The sequence below is a fragment of the Eleutherodactylus coqui genome, chromosome 3 (genome assembly GCF_035609145.1).
Source record: "Eleutherodactylus coqui strain aEleCoq1 chromosome 3, aEleCoq1.hap1, whole genome shotgun sequence".
Lineage (NCBI taxonomy): Eukaryota > Metazoa > Chordata > Amphibia > Anura > Eleutherodactylidae > Eleutherodactylus > Eleutherodactylus coqui.
In genome coordinates, this window is record NC_089839.1 from 145,561,645 (window position 1) to 145,583,343 (window position 21,699).

Here is a 21,699-nt window from a genome sequence, read left to right on the forward strand (position 1 = left end):
GGATCTCCATAGTATTGCACAGGTGATGTAACTATTGTCTGCGCTTCAGAAATTGCTACAGGTGTTATCGCTGTAGGATACCCTCAAATCATGACCTGTTGGTGGGGACTTTAGGACTGGAGATTTTCAAGGAGATTAGATCCATTTTAGAGCAGCATAAACACCGCAGTCACATACTACACACATTATTCACATCTGTGTAACAGGTTCCATTAGAAGCCTTCAGTGGAGATCCACAAGAAAATCCAGGATGAAATAGTGCAGAATGCTGCACAACGTCATCCAGTAAAAGGCCTCCTGCACACGACCGAGTCGGTTTCTGCATGCGGGAGCAGAATCCCACCCTGTGCACTGCCAACATCTGCGTGTACTGTTTTTTTTTTCTTTTTTGTACAGCGCGTGGTCCGCACAGCAAGCCATCGGACATAAGCAGTACAGATTTTTATTTTTATTTTTTTAAACCCCTGCTTTTCTCACATCATCGCTAGGTGATGACGTGGAATCTGCGACCTTTCCGCAATGTCAATTACGGAAGGGCCGCGGGTTGAAAAGCTTTAATGGACTTCAATGGAAGCAGTCCATGCGGAGTCCACACGAAAATACAGCACACTTTGATTTTTTCTCCACAAGCGAAAAAGCGCAATCGATTTCCGCTTGTGTGCAGGAAAAAGCGTTTTTTTCCTTAGCATGTTATAGGTGGTATTTGCTGTGGAGTCCAGAGGCAGACGCCTGCTCCGGATTCCGCAATGCAAATCTAGCCATGTGCAGGTGGCCTAAGGACGATCAAAATACCAGAAGCTGGATGGCCCCCATTATATAGTTAATGGGGTCTCTTAGGCTCTGGCATGTGCCAGATTCGGTGGTTCTGGCATTGTCATTGCTTAGCTCTAAAGACTGAGCCAAATTATTGAAATAGGTAGGAGCCGCAGGCACACGTGAGTTTAATACTATGCACATCTGTGGACTACACAAAACATACATACAAGTCTCATTCCATTAAACCCTACATACTGGAAGTTGTCAATCATTTGTATATTATCTTTTAAGATGTGTGTAAAGGGAAATATTCACAAGTGATACATATGGTAATGATAAAAAAAAAACAAAAAAACACAACACTTAAATATAATAGATATTGACTATCAATAAGCGGTCAGTTAAAAGCAAATAAAAAGTTAAAACTTTTAACAAAGGAATACTATGGTAACAACACCCCTCAGACGTGTGTCACTCACCTTAGCATCAGTTCCCATAAGCAAGTCCTTCAGTTCAATGATTTTATCGTTGATTGAAGAGCGATACCTCTTCTCAATGATGTTGTGTGTTGTTCTCCTCTCGCCCTCCTTTGGAACCTCTGGCTGTTTCAGAGTGCCAGGCACCTGCTTTATAGGCATCTTTTCTTGTCCCATCATGACTGGCATAGTCGTCAGAATAGTTCCACTTCCACCAACCAAGGTCTGTAAATGGATAGTAGACATATTGTAAGATTGATCATTCTAGTCAGCAGAAAAAAAAATACAACACTACAAAACTAGACAATAGCCACTGGTCTCTGATTCAACAGTTTTCCACAACGCCCGAGAGAGGTTCTGTTTTGATGACCTTAAATGTGCGCCCTGAAGGACCCTTGGGCAGAGCCAATAACATGTGAACAGGCTCTAATGTGTACTGCCAAAAGTCAGTTGCCTAAAAAGATTTTCTGCTACAAGAACAATGTAACAATAAGAAGTATTTTTACAATATTTTGCACTAGTCTGTAATATGTAAGCAATACCTACCTTTAACCCCTTGAGTGGCAGGTTTCCTACCACCCTGTCGTGCCCACCAGGGCAGGTTTTTTAAAATGGTCTAATCATTGAATTTCAACTAGTTTTGCAGTTGCGTCTCAAGAGCCATAACTTTTTCATTTTTCCATTGACATGGCCATATAAGGGCTTGTTTTTTGCGGGACAAGTTGTGATTTTTTAAACAGGGGGGAGGAAAAAAAGAAATGGGGAAAAAAGAAAAAAGGGGCCATGTTATTAAGGGGTTAAATAATGTATTAACTTCCTTCTCTGGGTCATTACGACGCACATGGATACCACATGTGTGATTGTATTTTTGATTTTTTACAAAGTAAAGGGAGACAAGTGTTTTTTAAATTTTTTTTTTAATTTTTTTACATTTTTTTTTTTAATTTTTTTATTTTTTTTTGTCCCTTTAGGGGACTTCCACAGGGACCCATCAGGACCCCTGATCACATTCCAGGGGTCCGATGGTGACAGCCCTTTACATGCTGCAGTGACAACCCTTTACATGCTGCAGTCACAGACTGCAGCATGTAAAGGGTTAACACAGCAGAGATCGGAGGTTTTCTCTGATCTCTGCTGTAAGAGCTAGTACCTAGCTGTCCTCTGACAGCCAAGCACCAAGCTCTCCCTGCCACAGAGACCATCGGCTTGCTTCTGACAAGCCGATGGTCTCTATGGCAACCTGTAAACAAAGCAGGACATTGCCGACATGTCGGCAATATCTTCTGCTGGTTTTTTAAAGCCCTTGCTTTGTTCTCTGTTGGACTGTGCAGGCAGAGCACACTGTCACAGCTTGTAGCATTGTGCTCTGCAGCTCCCATAGTGATACATAGCCCGGAAATCTTCCGGGCAGTATCGCTATGAGCAGTGGAGCTCGTCACGGAACTTTTCCGGGCGTGCCACTCAAGGGGTTAAAGGGTTACCACCGTGTGAGCTGCTGTGGTGGGCTGTTAAGAGGTTTTTTTTCCTACATAAACTATGGCCTTAGAAAAATCTTTGTAATGGAAGATTCTAGAGGAATCCGAAGCCCCATAACTTTGGCCAAGATCTCCCCCCCCCCCCCCCCCCCCCAGATTCTGCCTAGGGTTGAACGCAGGTAAAAAGAGGAATTTTTTTTGCCTTTAAATTTTTCCATCAATTAATGTCCATCTAGTAACAGATGGTGAGAAATAAAAATTGAACTCATGTATGTAATTGCGGTGAACGGATTACCTACTGTAGCAAACAAACTTTTGCAGCACCTTGAACCATCACTACAGGATAATGCCTACAGGCATTCCCAATAAACGTTAAAAGGGGTATACCTGCTTTTTTTTAACCAATTACCTACCCACTGGCTAGGTCATCATTAGTCGATGGATAGGGACTAGAGATGAGCGAACCTACTCAGCCACGCCCCTTTTTCGCCCGAGTACCGCGATTTTCCAGTACTTCCTTACTCGGGCGAAAAGATTCGGGGGGGGGGGCGCCGTGGGTGAGTGGGGGGTTGCAGCGGGGAGTGGGGGGGGGGGGGGGGGAGGGAGGGAGAGAGAGAGGGCTCCCCCATTCCCCGCTGCTACCACCCGCCCGCATCTTTTCACCTGAGTACTGAAGTACTCGAAAATCGCGGTGCTTGATCGAGTAATTACTCGAAACGAGTACGTTCGCTCATCTCTACTAGGGACCCAAGTGATGGATCCCTGAGGCTTCGACTACTGATGGCCTAATCCAGAGGATAACTGATCAAATAAAAAAAAAAAAAAAGGAGTAGCCAAAAACAGATAACAAGGGCTTTTCCCCCAAATAGGAGCACACTGAAGAGAAGAAATGTAAATCACCAAGTTCCAGTCAAACCTCTAGTTTCGTCGGTTTCCAGTTTCACTGATTTTTCAATCCAGAATTGGCTGAGAGGGCTGTCACTTAGCCGATTCAGCCAATCAGAGCAATCTCTTGCTGGGAGGCGGGGAATTCAATCCCCATCCCTAGCAATAGATGCTTTGCCAGCTTGACAAGCATCTGGCAGCTGGCCAGAAGCTCCAAAAGCAGCGATAGGGAACCGGTTGGCACTTGAAAGGCGAGTATTGATGCCACCTGCAGTCCTATGTAACACCACAGATAACACTGTGATAACTCATAGGACAGATAAGACTGCAGGACACATCTACTGCATTATCTAACACCACAGATAACACTGTGATAACTCTGCGAATACAGATAATGCAGTATATGTGACCTGCAGTCCTATGTAACACTTTCGGACGGATTACCAATGAAACTAGAGGTCTGACTGTATTACAAGACTGGGGCTCGAAAACTGATGTAATGTGCCACATCATTATAGCGATAATTTCAAAATGAAAAGTATTATGGATTCTAGTAAGAGAATCCTAAATATTATAGTTTAATCAAAATGATTATTAACCCCTTAAGGACTAGGCTATTTTGTACCTATAAGGACCAGACACTTTAGGGATTTTACTGTCCTATTTTTTTTTCCTTCAGCTTTCAAAATTATTTTTGCTGGTTTTTTTAGCTGCTCTCAGCTAAGTAGAGCTCTCCAGATTGATAGATAATCACATATTACAAAAGGCATTTGCACAGCTGCTTATGCATTTGAAAGGGGCTCTCCGGGGCTACAAAACTGATGTACACATTTCATTGTTTACCAGGCACAGCTCTGTACTTGTAGTGGCTATGCCTAGCATTACAGTATAGAGTAACCCATTCCAATGAATAGGACTGAGTTGTAATACCAGGCACAACCATATACTGTAGGTACAGAGCTGTGTCAAATAGAGGGGAGGCGGTATTCGCTCGAGTACATGGCCCCTTTAATCAGCTAATTACCAACGCTTGAGAGAATCGGACCCCCGTCAATCTGTGTAGATATCTGGAGCCATAATCACATAGCCACAATACTGAATTAAGGAATTCCAAGATTGGCTTGTACTTTAGGCTAGGTCTACATGGCAACGACATAGATCACACGGACAAAGATCCAAAATATTTTTTCCTTCAGACCTGTAAATATACCCAAAGTGCATTCTATGAATCTGTAGCGTGGGGTCTGTTGGCAGACTGCACATGCCATTGGTAGCCTGTAGTATGCTGATGAGGGTGTAGATCAGCGTTTCCCAACTCCAGTCCACAGGGACCCCAACAGGTCATGTTTTCAGGATTTCCTCAGTATTGTACAGGTGATGTAATTATTGTCGGTGCCTCAGACATTGCCACAGGTGTTCTTACTATAGGATATCCTGAAAACATGACTTGTTGGGGCTCCATGAGGACTGGAGTTGGGAAACACCGGTGTACAGAATACTGGCAACGGTCCTTGACAGCCACTATATGGAAACTTGAGTACTACGGGGTCAGGCAGTCACGCTGGGGTCAGGCCACGAGTTCGGCGGCCGGCAGTCACACTGGGGATCACATGACTCAGTTGCCCATAATGAAAGGTTTCATAGTGTGTGGATGCAACTGAGCGGGATGAAACAAACATCAGTGCCAGAATATTGCAGGCGAGTTAAACAAAACAATGCCAGACTTACGGGTACTTGCAGAGCGGTGGTCTGCAGAGGGGCAGTAAGTGTGGTGATTGCAGGGTTCTGTACAGCAGTCATGACAGGGCTACCATCAGCTTTCAGTGCTGTGAGGACCAGCGACTCAGTGTTAATGATCTGAGGTTGTACCAAAACCTGCATGGGAAAAGACAAAAATCAAAGCCAAACTCATTTAAAGCATCATAACAAAGAGAATTTACACATTTTAACCCTTTCCAATCCAATGTCGGGTCTGCCCCAACATCATCATTTTCTTCCACAGCTCCGATGTCAGGACAGGCCCGACACTGCAGTGCAGGAGTGCATCTGTACCCGATTGTCAGACATCGGATGCAGATGCACTCCGGCACTGGTCCCCGAGGAGAAGGCATAAAGGGTTTTTACAGAGATTCTGCCCGGCGATCATGTGACTGCCGGGTGCCACCTGACCTCAGCTATCACGTGATTGCTGAGCCAGGAGGCTGCAGGGAGAATGCAAAAGTAATACTTCCGCATTTCCCCGATGGTGATGTGACCACCGGCACCCTCCTGAGCTCTGTCAGATCAGGAGGGTGAAGGGAGAATTTATTTCTTCTCATCCATTCTCCCCAACTCCAATTTGGAGCTGGGGAGAATGGATGAGAAAAAATAAATGCATTGGAAAGGGTTAACCCCTTAATGCCACACGATGCAAGTTTATGGTACTTAAACGCAACAGTATGTAAACTTGGGTCCTGTGGGTGGTATGGGCTCAGAAGTGAGCCAGCGCTACCCGGCGGGGGGGGGCTGTTTATGACTGACAGCTGTCCTCTCCCTGTTAACCCCTTAAATGCCTCAATAAATGCAGATTGTGGCATGTAAGCGGTTCACAAAGGGAGATCACTCCCTATGTGACATCAGCCCTCCGCTTAGTAATTGCGGAGAGCTGAAGGGTTGCCATGGCAATCAGATGCCAGACAATGGTGTCCAGGCCTTTCATGGCCTGTGATTGCTATTGTAAGCAATAATGCACTGCAGTACAGAAGTGCTGCAATGCAATATCACAGCTTTTCTAGTTAAAGTATATATATATATTTTTTTTTTTTAATCCGTAACAAAGCCTACACTTTTATTCCCTTCACTGAATTGACATAATTGTGAAATATATGTACCCAAAAATGGTACCAACAAAATTACAAGTCGCCATGCAAAAAACAAGCCTCATGGGGCAATGTCAACTAAAAATAAAAAGAAGTTATGGCTTTTGAAAAGCAGAGATGAAAGTCCCAAAAACTCATTGCATCCTTATGTACAGAATAGACCGTGTCACTAAGGGGTTAAAGGGGTTTTCCGAAGTAAACATTTTAGCCTGTCATTGGCTGCATTCAGTCTGCGATGTTCCATATAAAGGCTGACCGCAGCTTGTAAACTGAGAGGGAGAATGGAGATTTGGCCTGGAGTCGCAGGGACCTAAATGGGTAAATATAGGCTAGTTTACCATTTTGGGGGTAAAACCAACAGAATTTTATAAATTATTTTTACTGCGAAAACCCCTTTAAGAGTATTTTATTTTCTTATACAGACTTTACACTACCATTACATGGCTACAGATTCAGGCTGGATTCAGACGAACGTATATCGGCTGGGTTTTCACGCCCAGCCGATATACGTCGTCTCTCTCTGCAGGGGGAAGGAGGGGGGGGACTGGAAGAGTCAGGAGCAGTGCTCTAAGTTCCCGCCCCCTCTCCGCCCCTCTGCACTATTTGTAATGGAGAGGCGGGATGGTGGCGGGGCTAATTCACGGAGCTTAGCCCTGCCCCCGCCCCACCTCCTTTCATTGCAAATAGTGCAGAGGGGCGGAGAGGGGGTGGAGAGAAGGCAGAGAGGGGGCGTGAGCTCAGTTCCTGCTCCTGGCTCTTCCATCCTCACCCCCCCTGCACATGAGGACACTGTATATCGGCTCAGTAGAAATAGAAAAGTCCCGCAGCACACCTAACACATGCACTTCAGTGCAGAGGTTCCAGTCTGTATATGCCAAGCCACCTGTGGGGTCATGAACCCAACCCCAAATAAATGCAATAGTATCCAAGGAGGCGGCAGCATCAACGGTGTAGAGATTGTAAAAAGGCTTGAAAAAGACTTAGATTAAGTCGAAACGTCGCCATTTTATGGAGCAATAAAACCCTTTTTTTACCATCTCTACACTGTTGATGCTGCCGCCTCCTTGGATACCACTGTATATCGGCTCGGCGCGAAAACCGAGCCGATATACGGTCATCTGAATCCAGCCCCATGCTGTATAGCTTTCAGCAGACTCACCTGTGGCGATTAGCTAGTAACTAATTAGTTTAGAGAAGTAATGCCCAATTAGGACAACTCCTGAACGTGTACATCAGCTTAACAACATTCAGCGATTCAGAGAGTCAAAACCTAGAGGTTGAAGGGGCAGTGGTTGTGTTCCTGACGAGCAGTATACCTTAGGTCCCATTTTCCCCCACAGACTAGGTCATGTATTGTCTAGTACATTGCACAGACGTTACTTCATAACTAATATAGTTGCAACCAGACACTTACAGGAACTTGCTGCACTTGTGGAGTAACAGCCTGAACTGTCGCTGGAGTCAACGTCTGGATTGTGGCCTGCGTGGCGGGACTAAGGGTTTGGATGGTACCATTGGCGGCCTGTGCGATGACCCTCTGGGCTTGGACCGTTTGTACCTGCTGCTGGATGGTCAGTGGTTGCATCTGTGTTGTCATCAAACTTGGAACTTGTGACTGCAGCACTAAGAATATCAAAAGCATTAAGATGGAGGTTACAGTCCCCAACGTGACATGTTAATTACTACATTTTTTATGCCTTATGACACATGACAAACATACTATAAACCTCACCCTGAAAACTTGTAGTGGCTGCATTCTGGTAGATGAGCGGTTGCTGTATAATACGAGTCTGGGGGGCCGTGCTGAAGGTTGGGGTCAGCATCACCGTCTGCTGCAGTTGATGCTGTGGAGGAGATTGCAACACAGGGCGTGGCTGAAGAACAGGCGTGGTCCTCTGAGGGGTGTTCTGCACGGAACTTTTGACAGACACTACCGGCTGTGGGGTTATAGTCGGGTAGTTTTGAGGCTGGGCCTGGTTGTAAGTCTTGGGTAATCCAGTGTCCATCGCAGCGGTTCCCTGGTAGCTGGAACATAACTGATCTTCAAACAGGTCCGGAAATTCTCCCACCTGATTGCTAACGAACTGCAGCATTTCTACAAGGGGAGAGAAGGATTGTACAGAAGTAGTCAGCAACAAGCACAGGTCAGAAGGAGGAAGTTATAACTAGTAGGAACCTAAAGACAAATGTCTTTTCTCGCGAGACGCTTGCTGCAGCCCTACAGCTCGCTGGTCTTCCCTTCTGTTGGCTCTTCGCTGTCTCGTTCTCTCGGCTTGCCCAGCTCGGCGCTCGTCTTCGCTATTACATATTCCAGCATGTATTATGATTTCACAGGACTTGTTTACAATTTGTTGTATCAAGATTTTGCCACTTTGTGAAACCGTTGTGGGACCTCAGCAGATGATGGGTTAGAAGAGTGTTGTACGATGTGGGCTCTTGTGTGGTGGGGAGAGGAGCATTGTGACGCTTGTGTGGATATAGATGAGAGGCGTGAAGTTTGTTGTACAGGGGGCCACAGAAAAGTAGCCCTGCAATCCCCTGTTATGAGAGCTGTCTAAAAGAAAATCTTTGTTGCCCATAGCAACCAATCTCCCCGCAGCTTTTACTTGACCTCCGCAGTATAACAGCAGCACAGTGATAGATGCGTGGAATTCAGCGGTCTGTCGCTTATACCGATTAGTTTAGTGGTTTTGCACCCTCTTAGAAAATGGGTGATTTTTGAACAAGAATCACCCAAAAATAGGACATTATTAAAATTTTCGAACTTGGTCTCCCATTCTGAGTTAAAAAAAAAAAAGTCACTTGTGTGAATTAAAGGGGTTGTCCCGCGCCGAAACGGGTTGTTTTTTTTTTCAATAGGCCCCCCGTTCGGCGCGAGACAAACCCAATGCATGTGTTAAAAAAAAAAAGTTTATTACTTACCCGAATCCCCGCGCTGCGGCGACTTCTTCCTTACCTTAGCAAGATGGCCGCCAGGATCTTCACCCACGATTAACCGCAGGTCTTCTCCCATGGTGCACCGTGGGCTCTGTGCGGTCCATTGCCGATTCCAGCCTCCCGATTGGCTGGAATCGGCACACGTGACAGGGCGGAGCTACGAGGACCAGCTCTCCGGCACGAGCGGCCCCATTCACCAGGGACAAGACCGGACTGCGCAAGCGCGTCTAATCGGGCGATTAGACGCTGAAATTAGACGGCACCATGGAGACGAGGACGCTAGCAACGGAACAGGTAAGTGAATAACTTCTGTATGGCTCATAATTAATGCACAATGTACATTACAAAGTGCATTAATATGGCCATACAGAAGAGTATAACCCCACTTTCTTTCGCGGGACAACCCCTTTAAGCCATTCAAACTGAATGGGCACGTTTCCCGTACAAGATCTGTCCATCTCTGAATTGGACAAAAGTCATCGGGGTAAATAAAATTGGTGTGTGAATACAAACTGATGGAACAGAACAGCGAGTCAGTCACTATACTCCGCAGCCCGGGCACTTATGGGAAATGACAGGGTCCCTTTAATGAGAAGTTCTCAACATGAAGCCCTCCATCCCCCACTCCAAACTGCTACAATGCCGATCTGAAGACCCGCAGAGCGCAACAATGCAATTATCCCTGAATTCCCTTCCAAGGAAAGGAAAGCACTTGGTCCATACTCTGTATGTTAGTGAACCGAAGTGAGACAATGATTGGCTTCAGCAGTCACATGTCAATCGGTCACTGCACAGGTCATCGCTGCTTCAAAAAGTAAGAGCAGTGGGGGAATGTGTGTATATATTATATATGCATGCGCAGTAGGTGTTCACGTGAGCTAAGTAGGGCTTCTACTTTTCTAGCAGGCTGAGCAGTTCCCCAAAAATGGGAGAAATAATCATCCCTTTATAAACATGAAGATTTGTAATATTCCCCTGGTTTAGAGAAGGATTTCCCAGTAAAAAGGAGGTACACACAGGACTCCTAGTGGAGACGGAGGGAGTCCTGCTTGCCCCGCCCCCACAGTGATTGACAGCTCTCCTTGTGTATGCAGAGAAGGCTATAAAGCAGTGTGTGCGGGAGGGGTCAGCAGGACCCCCATCGTCTCCACAGTCTCTAGGAGTCCTGACGGAAATTACTCTGCTTTAGGCCGCTTGCAGACCGGCGTATTTTTGCTCCGTATTAGGTCCGTGTTGAGGGGCTTGTAATGCAAAGCTAATATGAATCTACAGGGCCGAACACATGGCTGTATTTTTTATTGTCATTTTTCAAAAACACACCACAATTCATTTCGCATATTTGTATTCTTTTCTGTTGGGCAAAAATAGATTAGTATCTGCCCAATAGAAAATAATAAAAATACGGAGGCAAATACACATTAAAAAATCATTGATGTACGGATGGAATGTCTTTAGAAGCAGATCCGTAATACCAATCTGTATTACACATGTTTATATGCTCTTCTGAAACCAGCCTTATACCCCGAACTCCTGCTCCATCTATATCAGGTGCGCAGGGGCAGACCGGCCGCTCATCCCACCGGCCACAGCTCGCTTTTATTTTTAAAAAGTTAGTTGCGGAAGTGACAAAATAAACCACAGATACCCCCGAGTTGATCCTCCCAACTCCTCGCAAATACAAATCTTGTAGCAGTGACCCCACGCTGACTTGCATGTTGCGTGCGACCCCATGATCGCCATCATGTCCATTCCCAGCCTTCGGACTGAACGTACCACAAAGCTGAAGTCAATGTGGGGCCACTGCGACATGATCAGTAGAGGCTTTTTTTTTTTTTTTTTTTATACAATCCTGAGGGACATTACTATTTAACAGGGAGCAGGAGGGGTATTATTACTGAGTGAGGGCATAAAAAGGGCACTGAAAGTGGCATTTACAGTGTGGAGCCTACAGTGAGAACAAGGGGATACTGTTATGCATTACTGCTATCTGGGACACTACACAATCTTCCCATATATAAAGGTGTGGAAAGTGAAAGCAGGTAGCTATAAAACTGAGGAGTCAAGGATGTCTGTAAAAATGTGACCAAGCGTTAGGCATGATTGCAGTCTGGGGCGTATGGAGAAGAAAAGGGAAAGTGAATGACCTCAGTCTGAGAGGATGTCACCTGTGAGCACTGGAGGCAACTGTACTGTAGTGACATAGTAACAGTACAGAAGTGCAATCTGCCGCTCTATAGAGGCAATCTTGGTAATTGTATACTTTCTTTCAGTAACACTGTGGAGATATTACTTGGTCACAGTCTGGTTCTCACATAGTGTTATTGTTGGTAACAGTGATCTCTGTAGCGGTCTTTGTTTAGTGATAGCATGGTGATATTAATCACTGGTGGTAATGTATGGTCATGGTGTGGCAGTATTGTGGCCACTACATAGTGTTATTACTGGTAATGTTGGCCTTGGTATAGTACGCCTTGTACAGTCACACTATGGAGGTAATTATATGGGTTATGACTGCAGAGATAATGGGGGGGTTTTCGCTTTTACAAAAGACAGTTTTTTTGTTTTTTTTGTTTTTTTTTACAGAGTACATTAATAGAATTAACATTTATTCTACTCTATATTTAGTTCCCCCAGGGATGGAGCAATGTGATCACGGTTATAACGTTTTAGTATACTCAGTACAGCAAAGAATTATTATCTGCGAGTCTAAACAAGCTATATTTCAGTATAATAGGCCTCTGCCAGCCACGGCTACCCACTGGTGTCCTGCAGTTGCATTTGGGGGGGGGGGGGGGGTTGATGAGGAAATAAGGAGCCCCTTTTCTCTGTCTAACCACCTAGATGCTGTGGTCACTGTCGACTGTGGCTTATAGGGAGTTAAATGACTAGGATCTGAGTAGTCTCTGATCCTGGCCATTATGGAGAGCCTGGCTTCTAGTCAACACAGAAGTCTGACAGAAATCACGTGACGCAGGACCCTTACAGGGGAGGGGACTCCTCACATTGAACATGCAGTCCAATCTGCAGGCAGCACGTTGCGGAGCAGGAGGAAGGATGCATGTAAACCTCTGCATGGTTTCTTAGCCCTCAGCAATGAAGTCCAGTTTCCTGTGACAATCCCTGGCCACAGCGGCGATGTCCAAATGGCCAGAATTTGCTAGCTTGTTGTTGATTGCATCTTCTATACTGACAAAATGTATTGTTGCTCGGCAGAGTTGAGTGCTTAAGGCCTCGTGCACACGGCAGGGTCGGATCCGGCATGCGGGCCAGTGACCCGCTTACTTGTTCGGATTCTTCTTTATCTGTCATTACTAGGTGACAACGCGAACTCCGCGACCCTTCTGCAGTGCTTCAATGGAAGCCGTCCGTGTGGAAAAAACGCACAGAATGGAGCATACTACAATTTTTCTGCCACGAGCAGAAATCTTCGCTTGTGTGCAGGAAGCAGCGGTTCTCCATAGCAGGCTACGGGCGGTATTTGCAGTCACCGGCCCTGAATTCTGCAAATCAGACCTGCCTGTGTGCAGGAGCCCATGAACAGAGAATCATCAACTCCTTCAGAGAGGAGAGAGGGGAGTGAAAGGTAAACACTCTGGAGGCGGGCGAACCGATAAATGATCTCAGGAACAAGGCGCACAATTAACTGCACGTGTAAGAGGCGATCACGCACACACACCATTATACACTGTATCTTCACGTGTCCAACACCCTCTAGTGAATGTTCTTGGGAGTTCTGGAGCTACAAGGGGGGTGTAATATCATTTATTAGAGCCTCGTGTGGCACAGACTGTAAACTCTCGCTCACGACCTGAAGGTTACAGATTCAATCCCCGATTGGTCGACTCAGCCTTCCATCCTTCCAAGGTCGGTAAAATGAGCACCCAGCTGGTGAGGGGGGTAATAAATAAAAATTACATGAAAGCGCTGTGTAATAAGTTGGCGCTATACAAATAAGATTTATTTTATTTATTTATGCAGCCAGATACATGCTTACTATTTACAGCAATTCCCAATAAAGGTAAAAGAAAAATGGGTAGTTGGTTTCGGTCATATTAGCAAAGATAAACGGGCTGCGGTGTTATGTATGATCCCAATATTCCTGTATCGTAGTTGTATTTCATGCATATAGCATACTCCAGTAAAGTTGTTGAACATGGATATTAAGCTCAGAGTGTCCGTAATATTATATGGATGGCACAGATCTAATGCATCCGGTCTGGGAATTGTGCAAAATAGTGTGAATTTTCAAATGGGGAACTTGTATTCTGGGTGTTGATGGGTTTAATGGACATGCTATTCAGGGAGTTCAGAGAGCATTGTATCCGGCTCGGAAGCTGATTACTGCCCGTTGGATGCATCCTGCCCAGCCCTCCCTTCTTGGAGAAGGTGGAGAAGAGGGAGGTTTTTTCTCTCTTTTTGTATGTCATAATGCTTTATTTTCACCATTCCCTGCCCATTCGATTGTTTTCAGCACTGGAAAGGCTTTGCGGTCTCATGCTGCCCATAGAAATCTATGCAGAGGAGGAGGGAAGAGGAAGGTGTTGCTGGAAGGAGACAGAAGAGAGACTCGCACAGATGTGCAGCTCCTAGTAAGCATTTACTGTGTAACTGACATGATATCGGCACTATTCTACAAGGACCTCCATGATGCTGGTAATTATGAGGGGTTCTACAGAGAATATCTGCTTTCATAAGGCTGTGCAGTGTATGGCAACCACCATATATCAGCTTATCTCTGCCTGCCAGCTCAGGGGAAACTGACAATAGATCTAGAACCTGCCAAGGGGAAAACCGGTGAAGACGCAGGCTGTAAGTGATCTAATGGGCAGAAACACGGCTTCTCATGTGCCCATAGATCCTACTGACGTCACACAGTACGCCTTCACTGTTCAATGACTCACAGCCTAGAAGTCATCATTACCAAACGCTTCCTTCTTCTCACTCTTCACAAACGACAAACACTATGAAACTAATTACAATTGTTTTAGGCACTTTTTAAAAGGAAAATGATGACACGGCCGGACTCACTACTGTAAGAGAGAACGTGTTTAAGCCAAAACTGAGACCAGGTCCCAAACAGAAGTTTAACCCTTTCCAATCCAATTTGTATCCTAGTTTTCCTAGGGGGCTTACTCTTTTTCTGCCGTTAAACAACGGCGCTATCTGCTGGCTAAAGCCAGTACTGCATGAGGTGACACGTTGGATGGGCTCTGACAGCAAAGAGGCTGGCAATGTACAGTAAGAGAACCCCTACGGACGTCTTCCAACATCGGAGCTGTACAGCCTTAAGTCATAATGTCTTCAGAGGTCAGACAGTGGGTTGGAAAGGGTTAAAGCGTAACTCTACTTTTAGGGAACGACAGAATAAGCCGTCGAGTACATGAGGAATGGACTACTTCTTGCCTGCTGCATTCTTCACCATCTTTCCCTCTGCAGCTCTAATTCTCAGTTTTCCTTAAAAGGCATTTTCCAGGCAGCGGTCGCTGGGATACATTAGGGTCGTAGAAGAACCACTGCTCCGACCCCCGTGTAGTGGCCAGCGCTTGTAATTGCAAACACAGCTGTCACTGAGATCACATCCTGGCGGCCGCTTCCTGAATAACCCCTTAAAGCTGCATGGAGATGAACGGCACAGAGAGCACTAATGGCGATCCTGAACAGCTCCAGTACGAATACAGCTCTGGACGAGCTTCAACAGCCACAAGAACCTGCAGCCCTTCTCTGCACAAGGGTCTCTCCTCACTATAGACTTCTATGGATAGGAGGAGCAACTGTAACCTGATCTCTCAGCTTACAAACTTCTATGTATTGATTTTATCAGTAAATGCAGACGGCATTGAGAAAGGAGACCGGGGGGGGGGGGGGGGGGGGGGGGGGGGGGGGGTCTAATAAACTATATTACAATGCTTTATCTCAGCCTCTTCTACTGATCTACGGAGAAGAGAGGGGCTCAGGTACCCCATTATTGGGATTGGTCACGAATACTAGATGGGGGTTGTCAGCCATAGACCGCAGCTAGTCGCCAATGTGGGTATGGCTCACTGTAAAGAGATGGGCGGCAGCGATCTAGAAATGATGGCTGAGGGCAGGCAGCGGTAATGGAAAGCTGGAAGACCCCTTTAAGAAAACGCTCCTATCCTATGAATGCAGTCGCTGCATAAGCCCACCTAACAACGCAATCGCAGCCCCCACAGATCAACCGCAGGCGGCGACTACTTCCATCATATGTGATTCCGAGCTCTGGAATTTAAAAAACCCTAAATTTGTTAAGAAAACCGTAACGCGGACCGGCAGATTACAGCAGACGCCATCACCAGTTGTACTTCCAGCGATGCGACGGTCCGCATTACGTGATCAGACAGACGCAGCAAGTCACACCGACCGCCTGGATGACTCTACAGGCTACAAGACACTCCGCAGCATCTGAGAGTCAATACGATCTGGGCTTTACAAAGACCGTAAAGCCCAGCACCGCCGGCTGCACTGCAGTCATGTGATCAATAAAGACTGTGCACCATCAGAAGGAAACAGTCAGCAGCCAGAAACCCCCGAGGAGCTCTGCAGCCCCCTCCCCTCACACAGGGGGCGCTCTGCACCTCTACTCCAACAGCACAATAACTTCTCACAACATCTTAAAAAGTGGTCTTCCCCTTTAAGAAATGGCAACCTGCATCCCCTGTAGCAGGGCAGCCCGGAGCCGCTCCCGCCGCACATGGCTCACCATCAATGTCTCCCAGGGTGAGCTCATCCCCGAGTTCCGTCAGCGTCTCCATGTGTTCAATGCTCATGTCGGCGGCTCCACTGCAGCAGACAGCAGCCGCTCCGCCTGCCGGGGAGTCCGCGCCTTCTCGGGGCTCCTGTCACTTTCTTCACAACTCAACAACCTGTCACAGCCGAAACCGACGCCATATTCCTGCAGCCCCTCCCTCAGCTTGCGGTGACGTCAACGACTTGCGTGTCTAGCCTCGTTGCGGACACAGAGAGCTAAGTGAACTACAGTGATGAGAACGAGGCTTGGCTTCCCTTTCCCTCCCCTCCCCATCTGAGGAACCCCTACTGGACGCCGCGGCGTGGTGAGGCCCCGCCCACTGCTCTTGTAATAACGCGTGCTGGTTGTTTTGTTGTCAATGAGACCAGGGGCCGTCAACCAATCAGAGCGCTTGGCATGCTGTGGGGTGATACTACGTCACCGATCAGGGGATCTGTATTTGCATAAGGGGCGGCCACAGAGATCTCCCGCAGACAAGAGGCTGACAGCCGTGAGCTCACTGTTAACCCGTTGTGTGCTGTGCCAGTACATAGCAGCCGTGGAGAATAACCACATAGAGCTCTGTGATATCACACATGGCGGCGGCTCCCATCGCCAGCTGGTCATGTCTTCAGGATATCCTGTAGTAAGAACCCCTGTGGCAATGTCTGAGGAAATCCTGAAAACCTGCCCTGCTGGGGGTCCTGAGGACTGACAACTACACCACCGGTGTGAGGCTACAGTCACACGGCCCAGAACCCTGCATCAGTCTTAGATGTTGCAATTAACACAAAATATGAATATGAACGCCATTCTTTTGAACGGACTATTCTCGCTCGCAGCGTGTTCTATCAGATCACCCCGCCATTGATTTCAATGGGACCTTAAGAGACATCACATGACTCTCACATAGCGTGCGATGCTTCTTATAGAAGCCAATGGGAAGCACCTGTGATGTGCGGGAAACACTCCTGAGGAGCGCAACGTCACAGAAGCAAAGGCAGGCGTTTTTGAATGAAAAACGCCTCGCATTCGCTTGTCAATACGCATTGATGAGCGCAATATTGGACGGCGTTCCACAGCGGATATCCCACTTGTCCGTGTGTAGAAAGCTCAGGCTGATCTAATGCGGGCGAGCGCAATGTCAGGCCATGAAACTCTGCCTAATGTCGCACTTGTGAACATGCGACGTCCCTGCGGATGTGAGGCGTCTCTGTGTCAGAAACTCCTCCCAGGGAAGCAGCGATCCACCGGATCAGCAAGTGTTTCCCGGGGTGTTCAATGGTAAACCGCACATCACGTGTGCCTCGCACACCTGAAAACATGACCTGTTGGGGGTCCTGAGGACTGCGGGTGGGGACACTGCCACATGGGCTGGCGGGAGAACGGATGACCCGTCCGCGGCTCTTTTACCAGCCATCAAGTGAACAAAAAACGTATTAAAACGTCTTATTTGCTGCATCTGTTGGCTACAATTCGCGAAACGAAGTTCAGAGGGTCTTGCTTTGGACAGCGCTTGGCGTCCCTCACGCTTGTGCAGAACAGTATGGCGCTGCTTGTCTTCACGTCCCGCAGAAAATGGACAGAGATTATTTTTTTTGACATTATAGTCAGTGGAAACGTCGGCGGCTTCTAAACGTTATATATTCACTTTTATCAAATGCCTTAAAGGAAGAAAGTGTTCAGCCGCAGAATGTTACTGAGAAAAACATCTGTGATTCCTAATGTAAAACACACAAATGTATAGAAACGTGCGTGCGTCTAACGTGTACGCGGTAAATGTGGGTGTAGAGTGGCGCACGTTTGGATGTGATGTTTTCATATAATAACATTGTAACATGTCCGTTCCCCAACGTCTTGTAGCCCGCTGTGTGATTCTGGAATCCCATCACAGCTGCAGATACAGCGCTGTGCGGAGCCCCAGCAGAGCCACCTTGTGCGTTCACCCATTGCGGAACTGCCGATTTGTTGAGGAATTTCCGCAGTAAAACTCTAGATTACAGTGCAAACTGATCAGTAGGGAGACTGATAAAACTATCCATCATGGATGCTAAACCGCGCCAGATCCACTGTAAACAGAAGGGATCAATCTGACCTCTGACATGCACTTCCATCTGTAAAATAATCCCGCCATCTTGCGCTCGTCCTCTCTATGATATTTAGTTGGGAATTTCAGGAAATCCACCAGATAATAAATATTCTCCTGTTCTGCAGACAGGAAAGTAGGAAAGAAGCCCCGACGTCTGGCCAACTATTATTGCCCCAACTGTTTTCTGACCACATTGGTCTGTCTGTCGCCAGGGCACACATCCGGGGTCACTTAATGTCTTAAGACGTCAGACAGTGGATTGGAAAGGGTTAAGGCAGCAGAATGCAGTCCTAAGCTCTCGCTCACAACCTGAAGGTTGCAGATTCAATCCCCGCATGGTTCAGTTAGCCGGCTCGAGGTTGACTCAGCCTTCCATCCTTCCAAGGTTGGTAAAATGAGTACCCAGCTTGGGGGGGGGGGTAATAAACAAATGACCTGAAAGCGCTGCGGAATAAGTTGGTGCTATACAAATAACATTTCCCTACCCTTCATGTGTCACTGGTAATTCATGCAATACTACACATTATATAACTTGTAACCTCCTTCTGTGGTGCATCTGATTACTTGCGTCTCGTCACCTTGTATGACTCGCAGTCCCGTCATCTCTGATGTAGCAGGAAGGTTTCGGCGTTTTTTTTTTCAACATACAGGCTGGTAATTTTTCATCTATATGCTGCAGGTATTGAACGGGTCAGTCGGAAAAAATTCTAAGTAGAGAAACACGTATTTTTCAATTGAAAACCAGCGCCCCCTTTGGATTAAACAAGAGATCTAACCTGATTTTGGTCTACTTCTCTCCTTTTTTTTGCTTAGTCACATGACTACTTTTCTGTTTGTTTATTGGTGTGTGTTTTTTTTTACCCTGAGCGGGAGCGCCGTGTTCTTATAGTATGACACTATAACTAAGAGCCGCTGTGATAGCTGGAAGCCTGGCAGATTGTCGCGCCATTGTATGTCCTTCCTCTTGGGATTTTAATATCTCTCAATAAAGCCGGGATCCTATTGATGTTAGATCCTTTTCTTGCCGTCTTCTGCAATTGACCTTGTGTGTCCTGCTGGTGAGCGGCTTCATTTTCTCTGTAGAGTTACAGCAGAAAAAATGCCAGCTTTTTTCCCTCTACATGTGAACAGGATTTGCTTTAATTCCATCATTTAAGGGTGCCTACCCACTAGTGATATTTTTGCGATGCGATAGTAATGATTATGGAACCAATGATTTTCAATGATTTCATACTCATTTGCGATTTTTACTCTCAAGCCTTGCGGTGCAGAGAAAAAATCTGCAACATCGCTCAGTGCTTCCAACAGGGACGGCGGCAGCAGCGGCAGCCGCATTGAAAACATAGGGAATACATCACAGACTTCTGCCACAGCTGTAGCAGAGGATTCCTTTATCCCCACTATCCCATTGCTTTCAATGGGGTCGGCACTGCTGCGGCCCCATTCAAAGCAGTGGGTTGCAGGCAACTCCCACGGCGATAATTTTCGCGGAAGGGCTTGAAATATAAGCCCTTCCCTGAAAATCATCCCAAGCTGTAAAAAAAAAAAAAAATTATACTCGCCTAGAAGAGCCATCCGGCTCTTCTCACCAGCCCTGGCAGTCCTCTTCTGCAGCCAATCACAGGTATCGCTCAGCCATTGAATGACAGCTGGGCGTTGCCTGTGATTGGTCATAGCGCTCAGCCATTCATTGAATTCATAAATAATTATCAGCAGCTGCAGTCTCGCCACCCTCTTATGGTGGTCAGCTACTATCACACAAAATAAATGTATGAGACCCGCAAGAGGGACTATTTTTAATCATCTAAGCATACCAGTGGTGGGCCATTTGTCTTAAGAGTCTTAGTGCCACTGCAGAGATGGGTCTATCCTGTGTAAAGGAATTACACAGTCGAGTCACATTATTACGACCACCTCCTACTGTCTGTAGCCCATGAAGGAAGTGACGTATGGTGAGCCGGCTTGGTGGCTTTATAAAGCAGTCTACTCACACATCTCTCATTGTCATGGTTAAAACGCATTATAATTGGCTTTTGGGTCAAGGGTGGTTATTGTGAACCGTGCTGCTGTGGTTAAAGTGGATCGCAATTGCGATTGCAGAAATGGCACCATTGGGCATAACCGACGTTGAAACTGTAGAGCACCATGTACTATTGATGTGAGGTAAAGGTTGGCCACTAAGCTGCGCAAGCGGTGACAGATACACTATAGTGGAGCAGCTCACCATGAAAATGAACAAGGAGGCTACCAGTCGTGTCTAAGGGTGACTACCCACTAGCGTTTTTTTTCTGCTGCGAATTTGCTCCTATTTTTTCTTCCAATTGTCAATAGGACTTTCTAATGTTAAAAACGCAAAGTTGCGTTGCGTCGCAGCAGCGCCAACCCCATTGAAAGCAATGGGACAGCATGCTGGACTTCTGTCACAGCTGTGAGAGCTGTGGCAGAGGATTCCTTTATCCCTGGGGGGATGGGCTTTTTGTTTTTGCGAGCTCCTGTGCGCATTGTACTGTATTAGCGTACACACAAGCATGCTCCTATTGATTTCAACGGGCAGTTAAGTTAAATTAGTTTGATATGTGCTATGTTCATCCACAATACACACGGCAATAGAACATGCTGCATATTTTGCGCAAATGAAATACATATTGCGTATTCTATTTATTGCATATTGCACAAATTCTGTATACGAATACACTGTGCAGATGCGTTTAAAAGACAATGTGTGATTAAGGGCTAATTCAGACAAAGAATGAAAAATTCTGATTGAAAATCTGTTCCGATATAATGGATGTAATTATCCTTGTAGGCAGCTCCACAGGAGAGAACAGCGCAAGGGCGTAGGGAGCCTTACATAAGCCATGCAAATGAGTGATGGAATTGTGCTCCACAGTGCCTCCTATTGCAGTGGTAGCTAATCTCTGAGTCAATATCCATTGTGTTAAGGGTGCATTCACACAGGAGAGAGTATGTCATGCCTGACATTCTTGTCTACAACTCACTTCGCGTCTGTGTGCTATGCAGTGTGGAAGACGGCACATCCGCATGTTCTATACTTGTGTAAACCCAGAACAGCTATGCCTATTGCACCCGTGTAGGTTTTATTCTGAAACGAGCCAAAGATGACCATAAGGGCTCCTTCCCACAGACCGATTTCCGCCGCGTTGCCAACAGCTACTAGGTTCTATTGAACCTAATAGCTTAATGCTCATGGTGCGGAATTCCATCGCGGAATTCCGCACCGTGAAATCACCCGTCCTCACCCGTGGCATGCTCTATTTGCCGCGTGTACGCGCGGCCGGCTTCCATTGCAGTCAATGGAAGCCGTCCGTCACGCTATCTTCCGCTGTAGCACAGCGGAAAATAGCGTGAAACCGCTTCTCCAGCCACCGCCAGCCGCGTCATATGACGCGGCCGGCGCATCATGTGGCGCTGTGGGCGTGTCATATGACGCGGCCGGCGTGTCGCACGCTCTATT

The 21,699-nt window shown here is 46.6% G+C and overlaps 1 protein-coding gene across 1 annotated transcript in view; it reads right to left on the reverse strand.

Annotated features, from left to right (window-relative positions):
* Positions 1-16,331, reverse strand: part of SREBF2 (sterol regulatory element binding transcription factor 2) — a 32,277-nt gene extending 15,946 nt beyond the window's left edge. Inside the window, exons 1-5 of the mRNA XM_066596230.1 lie at positions 16,109-16,331; positions 8,183-8,545; positions 7,865-8,073; positions 5,321-5,467; positions 1,236-1,457 (exon numbers count right to left, since the gene is read on the reverse strand). Coding sequence (XP_066452327.1) covers positions 1,236-1,457; positions 5,321-5,467; positions 7,865-8,073; positions 8,183-8,545; positions 16,109-16,175 — 1,008 coding nt within the window. The 5' untranslated portion in view covers positions 16,176-16,331. The remainder of the gene's footprint in view (positions 1-1,235; positions 1,458-5,320; positions 5,468-7,864; positions 8,074-8,182; positions 8,546-16,108) is intronic.
* Between the last annotated feature and the right edge of the window lie 5,368 nt (positions 16,332-21,699).